This window comes from Typopeltis vanoorti, chromosome 14, assembly GCF_054136105.1.
Source record: "Typopeltis vanoorti isolate ZY-2024b chromosome 14, IOZ_Tvanoo_1.0, whole genome shotgun sequence".
Taxonomy (NCBI): domain Eukaryota; kingdom Metazoa; phylum Arthropoda; class Arachnida; order Uropygi; family Thelyphonidae; genus Typopeltis; species Typopeltis vanoorti.
Window position 1 is genome coordinate 18,011,865 of NC_143562.1, and position 14,937 is coordinate 18,026,801.

Below are 14,937 nucleotides of genomic sequence, written 5' to 3' on the forward strand. Positions count from 1 at the left end.
TTCGTACAGCAGAATTCCTCGCAAATCTGCAGGAACAGGTGTTGAAGAACCCTGGCATTCTAATTCGGCTTTGTTCGTGGAGTTGCTAACTGTAGTCAAGCCCTGGATAACAAGGGTAGCCAATGGTAGGCCGTATGTATGGCAGCAGGATTCGGCCCCTTGCCACACCTCTGGGAAAAGTCAAAAATGGTTGTCTGAAAATTTCTACTACTTCACCAGTCCAAATGTTTGGCCTCCAAACTCCCCAGACCTTAACCCCATGGATTATTTTGTATGGGGCGCAGTTGAAAAAGACACCAATCGCACTTCCAGTAATACAAAAGCCCAGTTAATGGATAAAATTAAAACAGTTTTTGCGGCCCTTCCCAGGGAGACTGTAGCATCAGCTTGTTCGAGGTTCCGAAGCAGAATTGAAGCTGTGATCGATGCTAATGGTGGTTATTTTGAGTAAATCTTGTTGATAGTATTGTAATTAACTCTGCCTGTAATGTTTTTTTGTCAATTCATTAAATTTAATAGATACAAAGAAGATTTTCTTTTTCCTTACGAAACTGTCAAATTTATCCCGAACACCCTGTATATACACCCCTTATTTGAGTAATAATAGCCAATGTATTTAAAATAAGGGACACTCCTAAACTAGCAGTAATTATAATAATAGCATGGGAATTTTCCCAGAAACTATACCTAATTAAAAGAGTTATTTATAACATGGTGTAAAGTCCATAATTTCTAAAATGAATCACTATCTTCCTATTTAATCCACCAATTAAGTAGTAAGATGCAATGCATCTTCCACCCATCATCACAAATAGTAATTTTTGTCTGTAAATTTCATTCCCTTCTAGTTTTTTTTTTTTCTCCCCATTGTTTGCATTTGTACTTTTTCACGTTATCATTGTGTGTGTTTTATGTATGGTTTTTGTCAATTGTTTGCATTTTGTCATCAATACACTGCTTGGAAAGAAGTGTATTGATGACAAAATTTATTTCTCACTGTGATGTCCATTGACATCACAGTGAGAAACAAACAGCCATAGTGTCCATCTTAATAAGATGTAGGACTTCCTTTCACTGCAATGATTGCAGCAATCTTTCCACAAGTGTACGATAGCAATCAGTGAAATTTTGAACTATTCTTCCTGTAGGCATGTAGTAAGGTCCTGTTATGTGGTGGATGTCGCTTGACTTTTCCTGATGCTCCAGTTGAGATCAGGGCTCTGCTATATTTAAGTGTGATAACGTTCATGTTTGCAAACCATGCAGTTACAGCAACATCAGCCTTATGACATGGTCAGTTGCATAGAATTGTTACAAAGTAGGAATCATTGCATTGTCCAGAATGTTCAGATACCTCTCGTTCAATGTTCATGGCACTACAAACAGGTCCAGAGCCAAACCAGAAAAAAACAGGACCCATACCATCACAATGTCACTTCCAAATTTCATAGTTGGGGTTATGCACTCTAGTAAAAGACATTCACCGTGCATCCACCACACCCTTCCGTCTGCTCAGTAGTGGGGGTAGCATGATTCACCACTCTACAGCTTTCCAAGCTTCCACTTTCCACTGTACATGATCTTTGTACCTCAGAAGATGACGCTACATGTTGGTTCAGGTAATACCGAGCTTGCATATTGCGGTCCTACCATGGAAACATTCAGAAACAAGGCTTGCATGTTGCGAGCCTTGTTTCTAAATATTTTTGTGCAGATTCATGTTCCAGTCGACAAGTTGAATGCCTTGAACTTTGCATTCAACTTTCTGGCCAACAAATCGCAGTTTTTATGTATTATCCTTCGTAACATCTTATGGTCACATTCAGTGAGTGTGGTGGGTCATCAATTGCTGGTAGAACTTGCAGTTGACTCCCTCACTTTCATCTCAGTATGATATCACAAATTGGACCATCCCAGGTCAACATGCTGTTGACCTGGGATTGTTGATGGCTCAATTTGTCGAACAGATATGCTTGCAACATGGTATCCTATCACAGTGCCTCTTTCAAACTCCGTTTCCTTCTTGCAGCTATTTCACTTGACACAGTTGCACTGACTTCGGAGGCATTGTATCCCTCCGATATATATACCAGTTACAAGGACATGACTTATTAAATGGTATGATGCACCTTGCCCATTGGGATGTCCCTTGACTTCTTTCCAAGTAGTATACAATTTATCACCATTTCCTTTGTTCTGTTTCCCACAAATTTCTTTTGTTTTATTTCCTTTCTTTCATTTCCTGATATTTTCCTTTGTTCTGTATCAGTGCACATTTTCTTGCTATTTTGTCTATGATTACGTCATTTGCAAGGAAATTCAGTTCACTGTCATGAAGGCTTTGAACTCTTATTGTTTGATAGTGAACTTAAAATAGCACTGGTTTTAGGGCTATATTGATAACTTGATTTTTTTATTATTACTGTAGCTGAATACCATTCTATTATTGTTTTATTTATTTTTCTATAGGGTATTATTCCAGAATCAATATTAGACAGCGTGAAAGAATTACTTGTATTATCAAACCGTGTGGAATCAGCAAAATTAGAAGCAGAAAATTTACCTGTTTTAGATATAAACAAACTGGATTTGCAGTGGTTGCAGGTGTTAGCAGAAGGTTGGGCAACTCCACTTAAAGGCTTTATGAGAGAAAGGGAATATTTGCAATGCTTACACTTTGGCTGTTTATTGGATGGTAGGTACTAAGATGTTTTGATTAAATTAAGCCAACAGTAAAAAGGGAAGCTCTCAGGGGATAGAAAGTATTTTAGAAATTTTAAGAATAAAATGAAATATTTATTTTCATTTTTCAATATTTATTCATTTTCATTGTTTTCAACTGTTTATTATGCATTGTATTTTAACATACTTCCAACCATATTTTTTGTAATGTATTTATAAAAATTGATTGTGCATTTATAATTCTTATTCAATATGTTCATTAACTTTTTACTTAATGTCGAGTTAAAAGTTAATGCCAACTGAAACTTCAGCATCTCTGATGCTGAAGTTTTATTTAAACATAAAAAGCTTTTGATTATGATGAAACATGGAAAGATGCTTTCATTGAAGCCAGAGAGGTACTTCACAGTTATGCAAAAAATAAATAAATAAAATAAAAAGAATGATAAATTTGAAATATTGGCTTTTTATCATTGGCATTTCATTTTTGAAAAATGCATTAATTCCATTGCAAGAAAGCTTCAGAGATGCTAGTTTTGGGCTTTATTAGAAGAATGTGAAAGAAGATATATAGACCTTATGTTACTTATGGTTGTAAGATGGCTTAGCCATGTTAAATTTCTGAACCATTTCAGTAACCTTTCACCTAGAATAAAAATTTTTGATGAAAAAAAAAGAGACTCATATGCTACTAGACAATGAAAAATGGATGGTTAATCTTTCTGTTTTGTTACAGAAAAGCACAGAAAGCACAAGATTGTAATTGACATGATCAACATAGTGAAGTCATTTAAAGAAAAACACACTGTTTGTAGTGTAGTTAAGATGAGGTGATTTGAAAAAGTTTGATAACATGTTAGCTGAGTTATAGCAGTTGGTGAAAAACTGAGTATGAACAGTTTGCCAGGTAGCTGTGTTGCTAAACAAATTTCTTGAAATTTAATTTAATGAAAATAAAAAAGAAATTTGAGAATTTCTCTAAACCAGAAGATGTTATGTCATTTCCATTTAAAGATGGCATCAGTGTGGAAGAAAGAAAGAGCAGTAGAATAGAATTCTTAGATGTTGTTTCAGCATCATGAGATATGAGGATGAGATATTTAGACTAAAATGTGATATATTCCATGAATCAAGGAGCTTTGGGCCTAAGCACTTTTGGAACTTACTTTATGAAGAAAATAATCTATGTTATGTGGTGAGTTGTGACATACTCAATGCATTTTTTGATTCTACTTATTTATGTGAATTGGCTTTCTCTTCAATGGATGGAGATGAAAAATGTGATTAAGGCAAAACATTTAAGATGTTTTGACAGATGAGCCTTTTCCATCATATTTGTGAATGATAAGCTCTTGCAAGCTACAGTATGACAAACTTGCTGCAAATGTACAATGCCAAATTTCATTGCATCTTTAGATAATAAGCAGTTCAGCTTGCATTATTTGGGCAACAAATCATTAAGCACATATACTGTTATAGTGGAGTCCGGTTAATTGGGACACACTAAGGGCCGACCTGGTTGGCCGGGTGGTTAGCATATCTGTCCTCTAGCCAAGAGGCTGTGAGTTCGAATCCCACCAAGGACATGGATGTTTGTGATTGTCTTACTAACCAATTACAATACATACTGCTATGACCTGTGTCCTGATACAGTATGACCCTTGATGCCTTTGTGCCATAAAAAATCAAATAAAAAAAAAACTTGAGGACCAGAACACTTTTGCCCAATTTAAGAGCTGCCCATGCAAAGTTTTATGTAAAAACTTGAAAACTATAAAGCCAACTACTGTTTACTGGATCACATAAATGAATTCTGAAGCAAATGGTCCAAATTAGAGAAAATAGTTACACCAAAATCAATTCCAATTTAATGTGTGTATATAATTCCTAAAAGTTAATATTGTTTGAGGAATTTAAGCATATCTTGCTGTGTTCACTTGATTTACCGAAAGTGTTGTAGTGCAGATAACTGATTGCCTTCGTTGTTTTCCTTCCTTGAAATAGCTGCAATTCAGTAAGAAAATTCCTGGCATTCTGGTTAGCAGCTTGCTCAAGTATGTCATCCCCATCATTTTACTGGTCTTCTCATGCCTCATGGTGTTTTTCTACAATTTTTTCAACAGTTGGATCCTCACAATCTTTAATAATATACATTAATAAAAACATCTTGAATGTTTTTATTAATGTATATAAATAATTCTTAATTTCTGATACTTTGCAGTTGCAAAGTGGTTTTATTTTTTGCTATTGATTGTATTTGGTATTTCCAAGTCTGAGTACTTAAAACCACAATGAACAAAGCAATGCTTGAATGGTCGTACTGCTTATTTCTTGGCAACTAATTGTACTTCTTGCAAAAGGTTGTTGGGCTGTTGAAGATGTCAACAGATTTTCTGCAGTTGCTTCAAGCATGTAGTTTACTTTCAGTTATACAGCATCTTCAAAATTTTTTTTTTATAATTCCCATGGTCATTGGCTATACTAAGGATGTTAGGAGGCACGAATTCCAGATGTCTTTCAAACAATCTAAATGAGTGTGTCACACTTGTCAAGAAACAGTAGAAATTTTTCTTAGTTTCCATTATAATTTTATGTCCAAAGTCATTCATTTGTAAAATTTCAGAAGTTATCCATGCAATCTTGTTAGCATAGTTACAGAACTGATAAATGGAAAGTGTTGGTTTTCCCAGTAACCAACAGTTCCTTAATTTATCTGTTTCTGACATATTTGAACATCGTAAGTTATGCAGTCCATTGCTTTCTTTGAACTTTCAGCTTCATGTTTATGGGACAGAGAGCCATCTTGTGTGGCATGATAAAACAGGTCTGTTTCATCAGCATTGCAGATGTCAGCTGCTCTGAAATTTTGAAGCAAGTTGGGCATTTTTGTAGATTTCCATTTTCTGCAGTTTGTGGCATCAGCACCATCCTTGTTGTATGCTTTCTTGAATTTTAAGTTAAATGTAGATTTCATTCAAGACAACCAACCATTTGTGCCTTTATCCTGATGACTCCAGGTTTTGAGCTAACTCCTCTGACTTAATTGCATTGGACCCCTGACATATGCACCTCATTCATTTACAACAGAGAACCATTGATTGAGGGCCTCCTCAGCATCTGGATCTTTGCCTTCATGCTTTTATTTACAGAATGTTATGCTTGTCCTTGTAATGCCCATTCATCTCTATTTATCTTGCTACTGTATCACACAGAAAACTAAATTTTTGGCATCCAGTTATCTTCATCAGAAGGTGATGACTGGTGTTAGGCAGTTGGCCTTTGCTTTGGTCAAGTAAGGCAGTTTGGTTAGCTAGCATCAAATCTCTCTTGGGATTTTGTAATTTTACATCTGAAATTTTACAAAATATGGTAAAAGAAAATAAAAATTAGCATATTACACTGTCTGAATACAATCGCTGCAAGCTCATGATGGATGCTGTCAGGTGAACCAGTGATTACTGACTCAATATGGTCACCATGCATGATGACCATATTGAGCACCCATGATGGATGCTGTCAGGTGAACCAGTGATTACTGACTCAGTATGGTCACCATGCATGCACTATAAGCATGCTTATAGTGCAATAAACTGCAATTAATTTAGCCAGTAGCCAAATTAACCAGAATCTACTGTATATATTTATGTAAATTATTTTATATATGTATTTCAATTTAAATTTTCACTTTTTATTTATTAGTTGATCTTGTTAAATTGTTGTAATCAATTTCAGCTATATTTCATTCTAGAGCTCAAAAGTTTGATCTTGCCATTTTCTAAAACTAGTTGTTTAGCTTATGTCTGTATGCAAAAAAGAGGAAATTCTTTATGCTAATAGTTTCCTCATCACAGGTGGAATTTGAACCTAAGTTTCTTTACCTAGCATTGAATAATGCATGTCAAACTCTTGGCTTACACATCAGAGGCGATGTCATAGTGAAAGACTACACAGTTGTTTTGGAAGCAGCATTGAATTTTACTTAATTTTCTGACTTAAATAATAACTAAATGAGAATTACATTTAGTTGGGGGGGGGGGAAACTCTAGAGTCAGAAAAGCTGTAAAAACAAATTCAAACATGATTTGTACAGATTCACCATGTGGATCATTCCATATATTAAATGTAAGAAGTTCATTGTTACACAGCTTTTAGATGGCTGCTGGCTTAGTCAAGGTCTGAATACTCATAATCATGTGAGAAACTTCCAGGTGTCATATAGGATGAAGCCTTGGTTGCTGTTTAGGATGCATTAAGAGCATAACTTAACTGAATTCTTTGAAAATCTGGTATAGGAGGTTGTCTCCTAGTTGTTGAGGCTAATGAATTACTAATTCATGTTGTGTTCTGTGAAGATGTGTACCTGATTTATTCTTCCTTTTGTGCTGTATATCAGTAGTGTTCTTTTTTTTTCTTCTTTTTTTTTTTTTTTTGTATTTTGAAACTTCTTCCATTCTATTCAGTGTAGGCTTTGTCACATGAACAAAAGATCTTTTATATACAGGTGTTTTTTTTTAAGGAAACATTGTCCTTTGGGACTGTAAGAAATTTTGAAGGATCTGAACTAGTTTGAAAGCACATGCAGAGCTATACATCTTGGAGGCCTTCTGATGAAAGGTAAGGTTCCATTCCCCTACCTTATCTCTGATGTAGGTTAAGGAGATGAAACTCTTCATATCTGACTTTACTGTTGGAAACTTTTTAAGAACTTTTTTTTTGGATGACCATTTTGAAGGAAATGCTTGAATAGATTAATTTCATTTTACTTTTTTTAGTCACCTCATCTTTTATATTTAAAGCACATTTTTGATATAATGATGATTCCAAGCTTTTGTTATAGCTGGTGATATGCCAGTGTAAACATTTGGGAACAGAAGTTTATTTATTTCTAAAAGTAAGCTGAATTTTTGTGTGGAAATTATTTAGAAAACAAATGAAATTGTCTTTTAGAGTATGCCTTCACATAATGAATATTTTATCCATTTAATACTCTCTTCAAGTAGTACACCGGAGGGATCCAGACTTATTTTTAAATACTTTCAAAGCAGTTTAAATCCTTCAGAATTTCTTGTATTCTACAAAAGACTTCCATTTTATAAACACCATAATTATACAAGATCTTTTGCTCATGTGTTGAAGCCTACATTGATCAGAACTGCAAGAAATTTTGAAATCCTAAAAAAAAACACACAAAAAAAAAGGGATAAATCAGGCCTTATATCTCTCATCCTCACAGAACATCATGACATGAATTAGTCATCTATCTTGATGTCTTGCTTTTTTTTATATATTGATCCCATATATGAGAGGTCAAAGAACCTATAAGCAAATCAGTGCCATGTGTGCAGTGTTGATTGAGAGTTTGACTTTGAAGAGTTACAGTTTGTAGTTGTCTGGGAATATTTCATGAGGAAGGCTGTTCCAAAGGGCAAAGATAGATGGAATAAAAAGAAGAGGTGAAGCAGGTTCAATGTGTTTGCAGTTATACTGAAAATGGGCCTGGGCAACCGCTCCTTGTTTTTACAGGCCTTACAGAAAGTAGAGCCTGGATGATACCCTTTTGTAATAGACTTTCAAAGAATCCAGTGAAGTTATATGTTGATGAGGCGCTCTAAATTGAAATCAAGGTCTCATCCTACACAATATTGAGAAGCCTCTCAACAAATTATGCACCATATCTGACATTACTAGCTAACATCGTGTATGCTGGTCAAGTCATTATATAGTGATTACTAACTTATCTGAAATTATTTAACTTCTTTAAAAACTATTTAGTTTTCAGTATCAAAACATGTAGAAGTCAGCACTCTTAATCAAATTTATAAACGAATGTCCATATTTTTATTTTTAAATATTTCTGATTTAGTTTTAGTTCTGTATTGTATAGAGGAGGAGGAGAAGTGTAAAATAATCATGGCTACAAACATTGATCTAGCTATTTCTGGTACAGAAATGATAATGGAAACAGTGGTATTCACAGACTACATCAGCCTGCAAATTACTCCTCTGCTCTTATCCACATCATGCATATCCATGACAGTATTTCCATATCAAGAATGATAACTTCAGCTGTATGTTGCATCAAGCATTATATACTTGAAAGACCTAAAAGCACCTGAGATTTTAAAGGAGGAAGAATGTTGAAATTATTAAATTTTAAGATTTTGATTACTGAAATAAGCATTATTATCAAAAAGGTTATACGCTGAACTACAAAGCTGGAATTTATGATCAACTTAGGAGAATACTATCATTGTATCAGTTACTGAATGGGAAATGTCAGCAATGTATGGGAATCTTTTAAAAAGTGCTTAAATGAGGCTGTATCTGAATGTATCCCTAGTGTTTGAAGAATAGATACGTTGGAAGTATAATGGATGTGCAACCTTATTAAGCAAGAGATCCACAAGAAGGTGATGATGATGATGTGGAAAGAATATCGTGAGAATAAGAGTGTGAGGAGTTATGAAATAAATAAAACTCAGGCCAGAAAAATAATGAGTATTGTGCAGAAAGCTAAATCGCAGTATGAAAAGAAATTGGCATGCAAGCTAAAGGCAATCCAAAAGAATTTTATCATTATGCTGCATGCAAAAGAAAGAATGAATGTGAAAGAATAACTTTAATTGATGGTACTCGAATGTTGGAAGCTAATGAGATTGTTCAGTTAATGAGTGCTCACTTTGCTAAGATATATCAACCAGGTGTGTATAACATGGTGCACAGTGCTACTGCTACATTGGATGAAGAGTTAGAGGTTTATGAAAATGAGGTTGAAGAGCTGTTTCATAACCTGGATAAGAATTTGTCTATAGGGACAGATGTAATATCAGCACGCTTGCTAAAGGAATGTTCAGCCAAATTGGCTAGGTCTTTCACATGTGTGTTTAACTTGAGTCTCAGCTCAGGAATGATACCACAGGAACATATGATAGTTCCATTTCACAAGGCTGGTGCAAAAACTGATGTGTCTTACTACTGACCTATCAGTATCTCTGGTATGGTAGTGAAAATTTCAGAGAAGTTTTCTTGCAAAAAGCAGCATGGGTTTACTAAAGGAAGGTCATGTTTTAGCAATGTGCTCATATTTTATAATATGAACAAATTGCTCATATTATAAAATATGAGCAATTTAATAAGATACCACTAAGGCATTTAATAGGATACCACACGATAGGCTGTTGCCTAAACTGGATAATATGGGATTAGAATATAAACTGTTGACTTGGATCAGGGGATAGTTGACAGATTTCAAAAAGTGGTATACAGTGGGTGAGAATCTGCTAGATTTAAGGTGACCAGTGGTGTACATCAGGGTTCAGTCATTGGGCCATTATTGTTCAATCTATACATTAATGACATCAGGCAGGATCTAACATCAGATGTGCAGTTGATTGCTGATGATGTGAGGATAGGCAGGGCAATCAGGATGCTATTGATATTCAGCACTTACAAAATGATTTAATTAGGCTGGAAATTTTGGCAAACAAAAATGGCTGTCAGTTTAATGTTAGTAAGTGTAAAGTTATGCACTTTGGCATGATTAGAGTTCCAGCAACATATTATATTTAGTGGAGTTATGCTACAAGAAAATGAAGAGGCAAGGGATCTTGGCATATTGGTGGATAGGAATTTGAAGTTCAAAGGTCACATAGCAGAAGTTGCAAGTACAACTCAGAGGATGATTGCAATGTTGAAGCAAACCTTGACATGTAAGGATAAAGAAGTAATTTTGCCTCTTTATAAGGCATTGATAAGACCACATCTGGAACTTAGATTATGAGGACAGATTGCAAGTATATATATTGCAGACTCTGGTTAACAGGAGAAAGAGGAGCATGATAGATGTCTATAAACTTTTGAATGGGTGTTATAGGATATCAACTGATGAAATTTTTCATTATATGGAAGGTGGAGAGAGAACACAGGGGCATCCATGGAAGTGAAATTTATTTGCAGTCAAGAAGGGGGTAAGAACTAGTTTTTTCTCCCAGAGAGCAGTGAGTGAGTGGAATAGTTTGCCTTTAGGGGTAGTGAGTGCATCTAGTGTGAATTAATTTAAGGGAAGGTATGCCAGCTGGTTTGGGTGATTATAGCCTTTTTCGATGAGTCCTTGACTCTTTGGAGGTCTCAGATAATAATAATAATGCATAGAAACTCAGTCATAAATATAATTTCATGTGTAAGCTTAAATTTGCTTAAGCAAGTTACTTTATTTATGCTTGATTTAGATGTAGGCAAACGAGGAAATCTTTATCTGTCGTAATTGTGTGTTATAAATGCCATCATAATTGACTGATAATAGTACACTACTACAAGTGCACTCACTTGTAGTGAGAATGCTCTGCTTTCCAACCAACAGGCTGTCTTTTTAAATCCCAATTGGGTATGGATGTTTACTTAAGTATTTAGGTGTTAAACAATTTTCATTTCCATGTTCTCTCGAGCAGGATTCATGGATTATTTAACCATTCTATCATCCAGGACATCTGGATCTGTCCTCTCCTTCTTCTACTTTGAGGAAGATCCACTTACTTTAATCTTTCCTATAAGGCCTTATCAGCCAACTCTTCTTATTTTATGACCCTTATGCTATTAGAGTACTCGAGGGCCAATGGGGTCTTTTCATTTCTGGCTTTACAACTATGCCCTCTCAATAAACCTTACTATAATTCTTCTATAATCTACTCTTTCCCCTTCAATATACCCTATTCCTCCTATGGATTTAAATTCGGAAGGCTAGTTCAGAAGTCTTAAGGTAGCAGCCCTACCATTGAACTATTCCATCGTCAGGCTAGTCCCCTGACATGGAGAACATAATCCTACTTGTAAGCTGACAGAAAAAGATAATCGGATCGAACCTATGGGAAACGACCCTGGAATGGAAAAGGTAAAACAAAAATGGAAACGACAAAATGTAATACCAATAGCAAACTGGAATGTAAGAGGAATAGCATATAAAGAAATAGAATCAGACCAATTATTAAATGAAAGAAATTTTAAAATGGCAGTAATCACTGGAACAAAAAAGAAATTAAAAGGAACTATGAGAACTGAAAATTTTAATGTGATATACAGTGGAGTTGACAGAGACCAAAGAGCACAAGCAGGAGTCATGATTTGGATTCATAACTCCCTTTCAAAACAGTTAAAACATTATAAATTATGGAATGAAAGAATAATAGAAGCTAGAATAAAAATAGATAGAGGCTATTTAACAATAATTGGTTTATATACCCCAGAAGAAGGAAGAGAAAAGGATAATATTGATTTTTATAATCAGCTACAAAACATATATAATAAAATAAATAAAAATGATTACGTAATTTTAGCAGGAGACTTAAATGCAAGAATTGGAAACACAAAAATTAATAATAATATAGGAATACATGGAGAACATACTCTAAACAGGAATGGTAAAAAATTGATTGACTTTGAAGTTTATAATACCTAAAAATAATGAATTCCTTCTATAAACATAAAGACATACATAAATATACTTGGGCAGCAAGAGGATGGAAATCAATATTAGATTACTTCATATTAAATGAAAAGACATTAAAATTTTCACTAGATGTTACAGTTCACAGAAGATATGAAATAAGCAGTGACTACTTCCTTGTTAAAATAAAATTAAGATTACCACCTAAATGGCTACAAGTAACAAGAACAGAAAGAAAAATTGAAACATTTGTTTATAAAACTAGACTATTGAATGACACAAATATACAATGGCTGTATGAATAAAGAATTAACCAATATCTAGATAAAATAAAACAAAATGAAGAAATAGAAATAGAATGGCTTAATATAAAAATAATACTAAATGCAGCAGCAAATGAAAGCTTAGGAAAGACCAAAAAATTCAATAAAAGTAAAAAAAACAAGATCTGGGATGATACAATGAAAGAAATAAAAAGAAAAAAGAAGCCTATCACAAATAGTTAAGCAGTAAAAGATTAGAAGATGAAATAGAATATAAAAGAATAAGAACCATAGCTAAAAGAGAAGTCAGAAAAAGATAGAGAATCATGGAACAAATTTATATAAAATAAGACCCAATGTATATAAGATTTTGAAACCCTTAAATGTAGATATATATATAAATTTTATATAAAATAAAATAAGACCCAATGTATATAAGACTAAATTGAATACTGATACCAAAGAAAACATAAAATTAAACGCTGAATTGAAATTAGAATTTCTAAATTACTACACAGAACTGTGGACAAATATTTTACAAAATACAACTGGCAAACAATTGACGAAAATGAAATAGCTAAAGAAGAATTAGAAATCAGCCTGAAAGAAACAAGAAACGGAAAATCACCTGGAGAAGATAAGCTAGGTTCAGAACTATATAAATACGCAGGAACGAGATTCAAAGAAAGACTTATTATTTTTAAATAAAATTTACTCAACTGGCAAACAATTGACGAAAATGAAATAACTAAAGAAGAATTAGAAATCGGCCTGAAAGAAACAAGAAACGGAAAATCACCTGGAGAAGATAAGCTAGGTTCAGAACTATATAAATACGCAGGAACGAGATTCAAAGAAAGACTTATTATTTTTAAATAAAATTTACTCAACTGGTATCCCCCCCCAATAGAATGGAAAAAAGCAATTGTGATTTCTGTCTTTAAAAAAGGTAATAGAGATGACCCTAAAAACTATAGAGGTATCAGTATACTAAATTCCTGTTAAAAATATATAGCAGAATCTTAAATAGCAAACTAATGAAATATTCCAAAAACTTTAGAAGTACAGAATGGATTTAGAAAAGGACGATTATGTATAGGCCCGGCCTTTTGCCTAAAATTAATAATAGAGAAAAGAAGAGAATACAATTTAGAAACACATATTGCATTTATTGACTTTGAAAAAGCATTTGACAAAGTTAAAAGAAACATATTATTTAACATATTAAAAGAAAGACAAATACCAAATAATATCCTAAAAGCTATCACAAGTATATATGAAAATAATCAAATACAAATAAGATTAAATCATGAGCTATCATATACGAGAGAGATAAACCAAGGGGTCCGACAGGGATGTCCCCTCTCACCAACTCTTTTTAATATCTACTTAAATGAAATAATAATAAAATGGAGTAAAAAGTTACATCAAGGAATTAAACTTTCTCCAACAGTAAACTTAAACACTCCTCTTTGCCGACGACCAAATAATAATTACAAATTCTGAAGATAACTTACAGAAAGCTATTTTAGATCTAAATGAGATATCCAAAGATTATGGTGTGATAATATCAACAGAAAAATCAAAAACTATGGCCTTTAAAGGAAAAGATCCAGCAAGAACTAAAATTGTAATAGATAACAAGAGCTTAGAACAGGTGAATTCATTTAACTACCTAGGATGTATGATCACATATGAAAATGAAAAAGATATAAACGTAAAAATTGCAAAATATTTAAAAATAACAGGAGTAATTAACTCTATATTTAAACCAAACCTAGTTCAAAAACAAACCAGACTAAAAGTATACATACATTAGCCCTACCAGTCTTAATGTATGTAAGTGAAATCTGGACAATAAAACAAAAAGACAAACAAAGATTAAGAACAGCAGAAATAAAGTTTTTGAGAAAAACTGCAAAGTATACCCTATTTGATCACAAAAGAAATGAAGAAATTATGAAAGAAATAAACCAAGAACCAGTAATAGAAAAAATTTAAAAAATATAAACATAAATGGATGGAACAGGTTCAAAGAATGAAAACAGAAAGATTACCAAAACAAGCCTTAAAGTACAAGCCATTAGGAAAAAGAAAACCAGGACGTCCTCTTAAACGATTCAACAATGACTTCTGAGGCCGGAACAGGCCATGTTAGCCCTAAATCCTTCATACGCATGATGATGATCATCATCATCTATTTACAAGGATGGAATTTAAAATAAAATAAAAAAAATCACCAAACAGCATTAAATTATTAATACAGTTGGTTCTTGCTATAGCGAGCTTGTGGTGATCACAGGAATAGTTTATTATAGTGAGTAGTTTGCTATAGCAATTTCTTTTAGCATAGGACTGTTTCTGTAGGGCTTTACTCTAGTGAGAGTGCTATAACTATTGTAGAGTCTGTATGTTTCGTAAATATTATTTTTAAATCATGAACAGAATGACTGTAGTTTGTATCGTAGCTAGAAATTTTAAATTTTGTAGTGGAATCTGATGGTAACTATGAGGAACTTTTTGTGATTACTGCCAAGTTACATCCACAGTTTT

At 33.5% G+C, this 14,937-nt stretch overlaps 1 protein-coding gene across 3 annotated transcripts in view; it reads left to right on the forward strand.

Moving 5' to 3' along the window:
* Papss (3'-phosphoadenosine 5'-phosphosulfate synthase) overlaps positions 1 to 14,937 on the forward strand; it is a 152,524-nt gene that overhangs the window by 108,408 nt on the left and 29,179 nt on the right. For all 3 annotated transcript variants that reach the window (XM_090404477.1, XM_090404478.1, XM_090404479.1), the window contains exon 6: positions 2,470 to 2,695. In XM_090404477.1, coding sequence (XP_090260603.1) covers positions 2,470 to 2,695 — 226 coding nt within the window. The remainder of the gene's footprint in view (positions 1 to 2,469; positions 2,696 to 14,937) is intronic.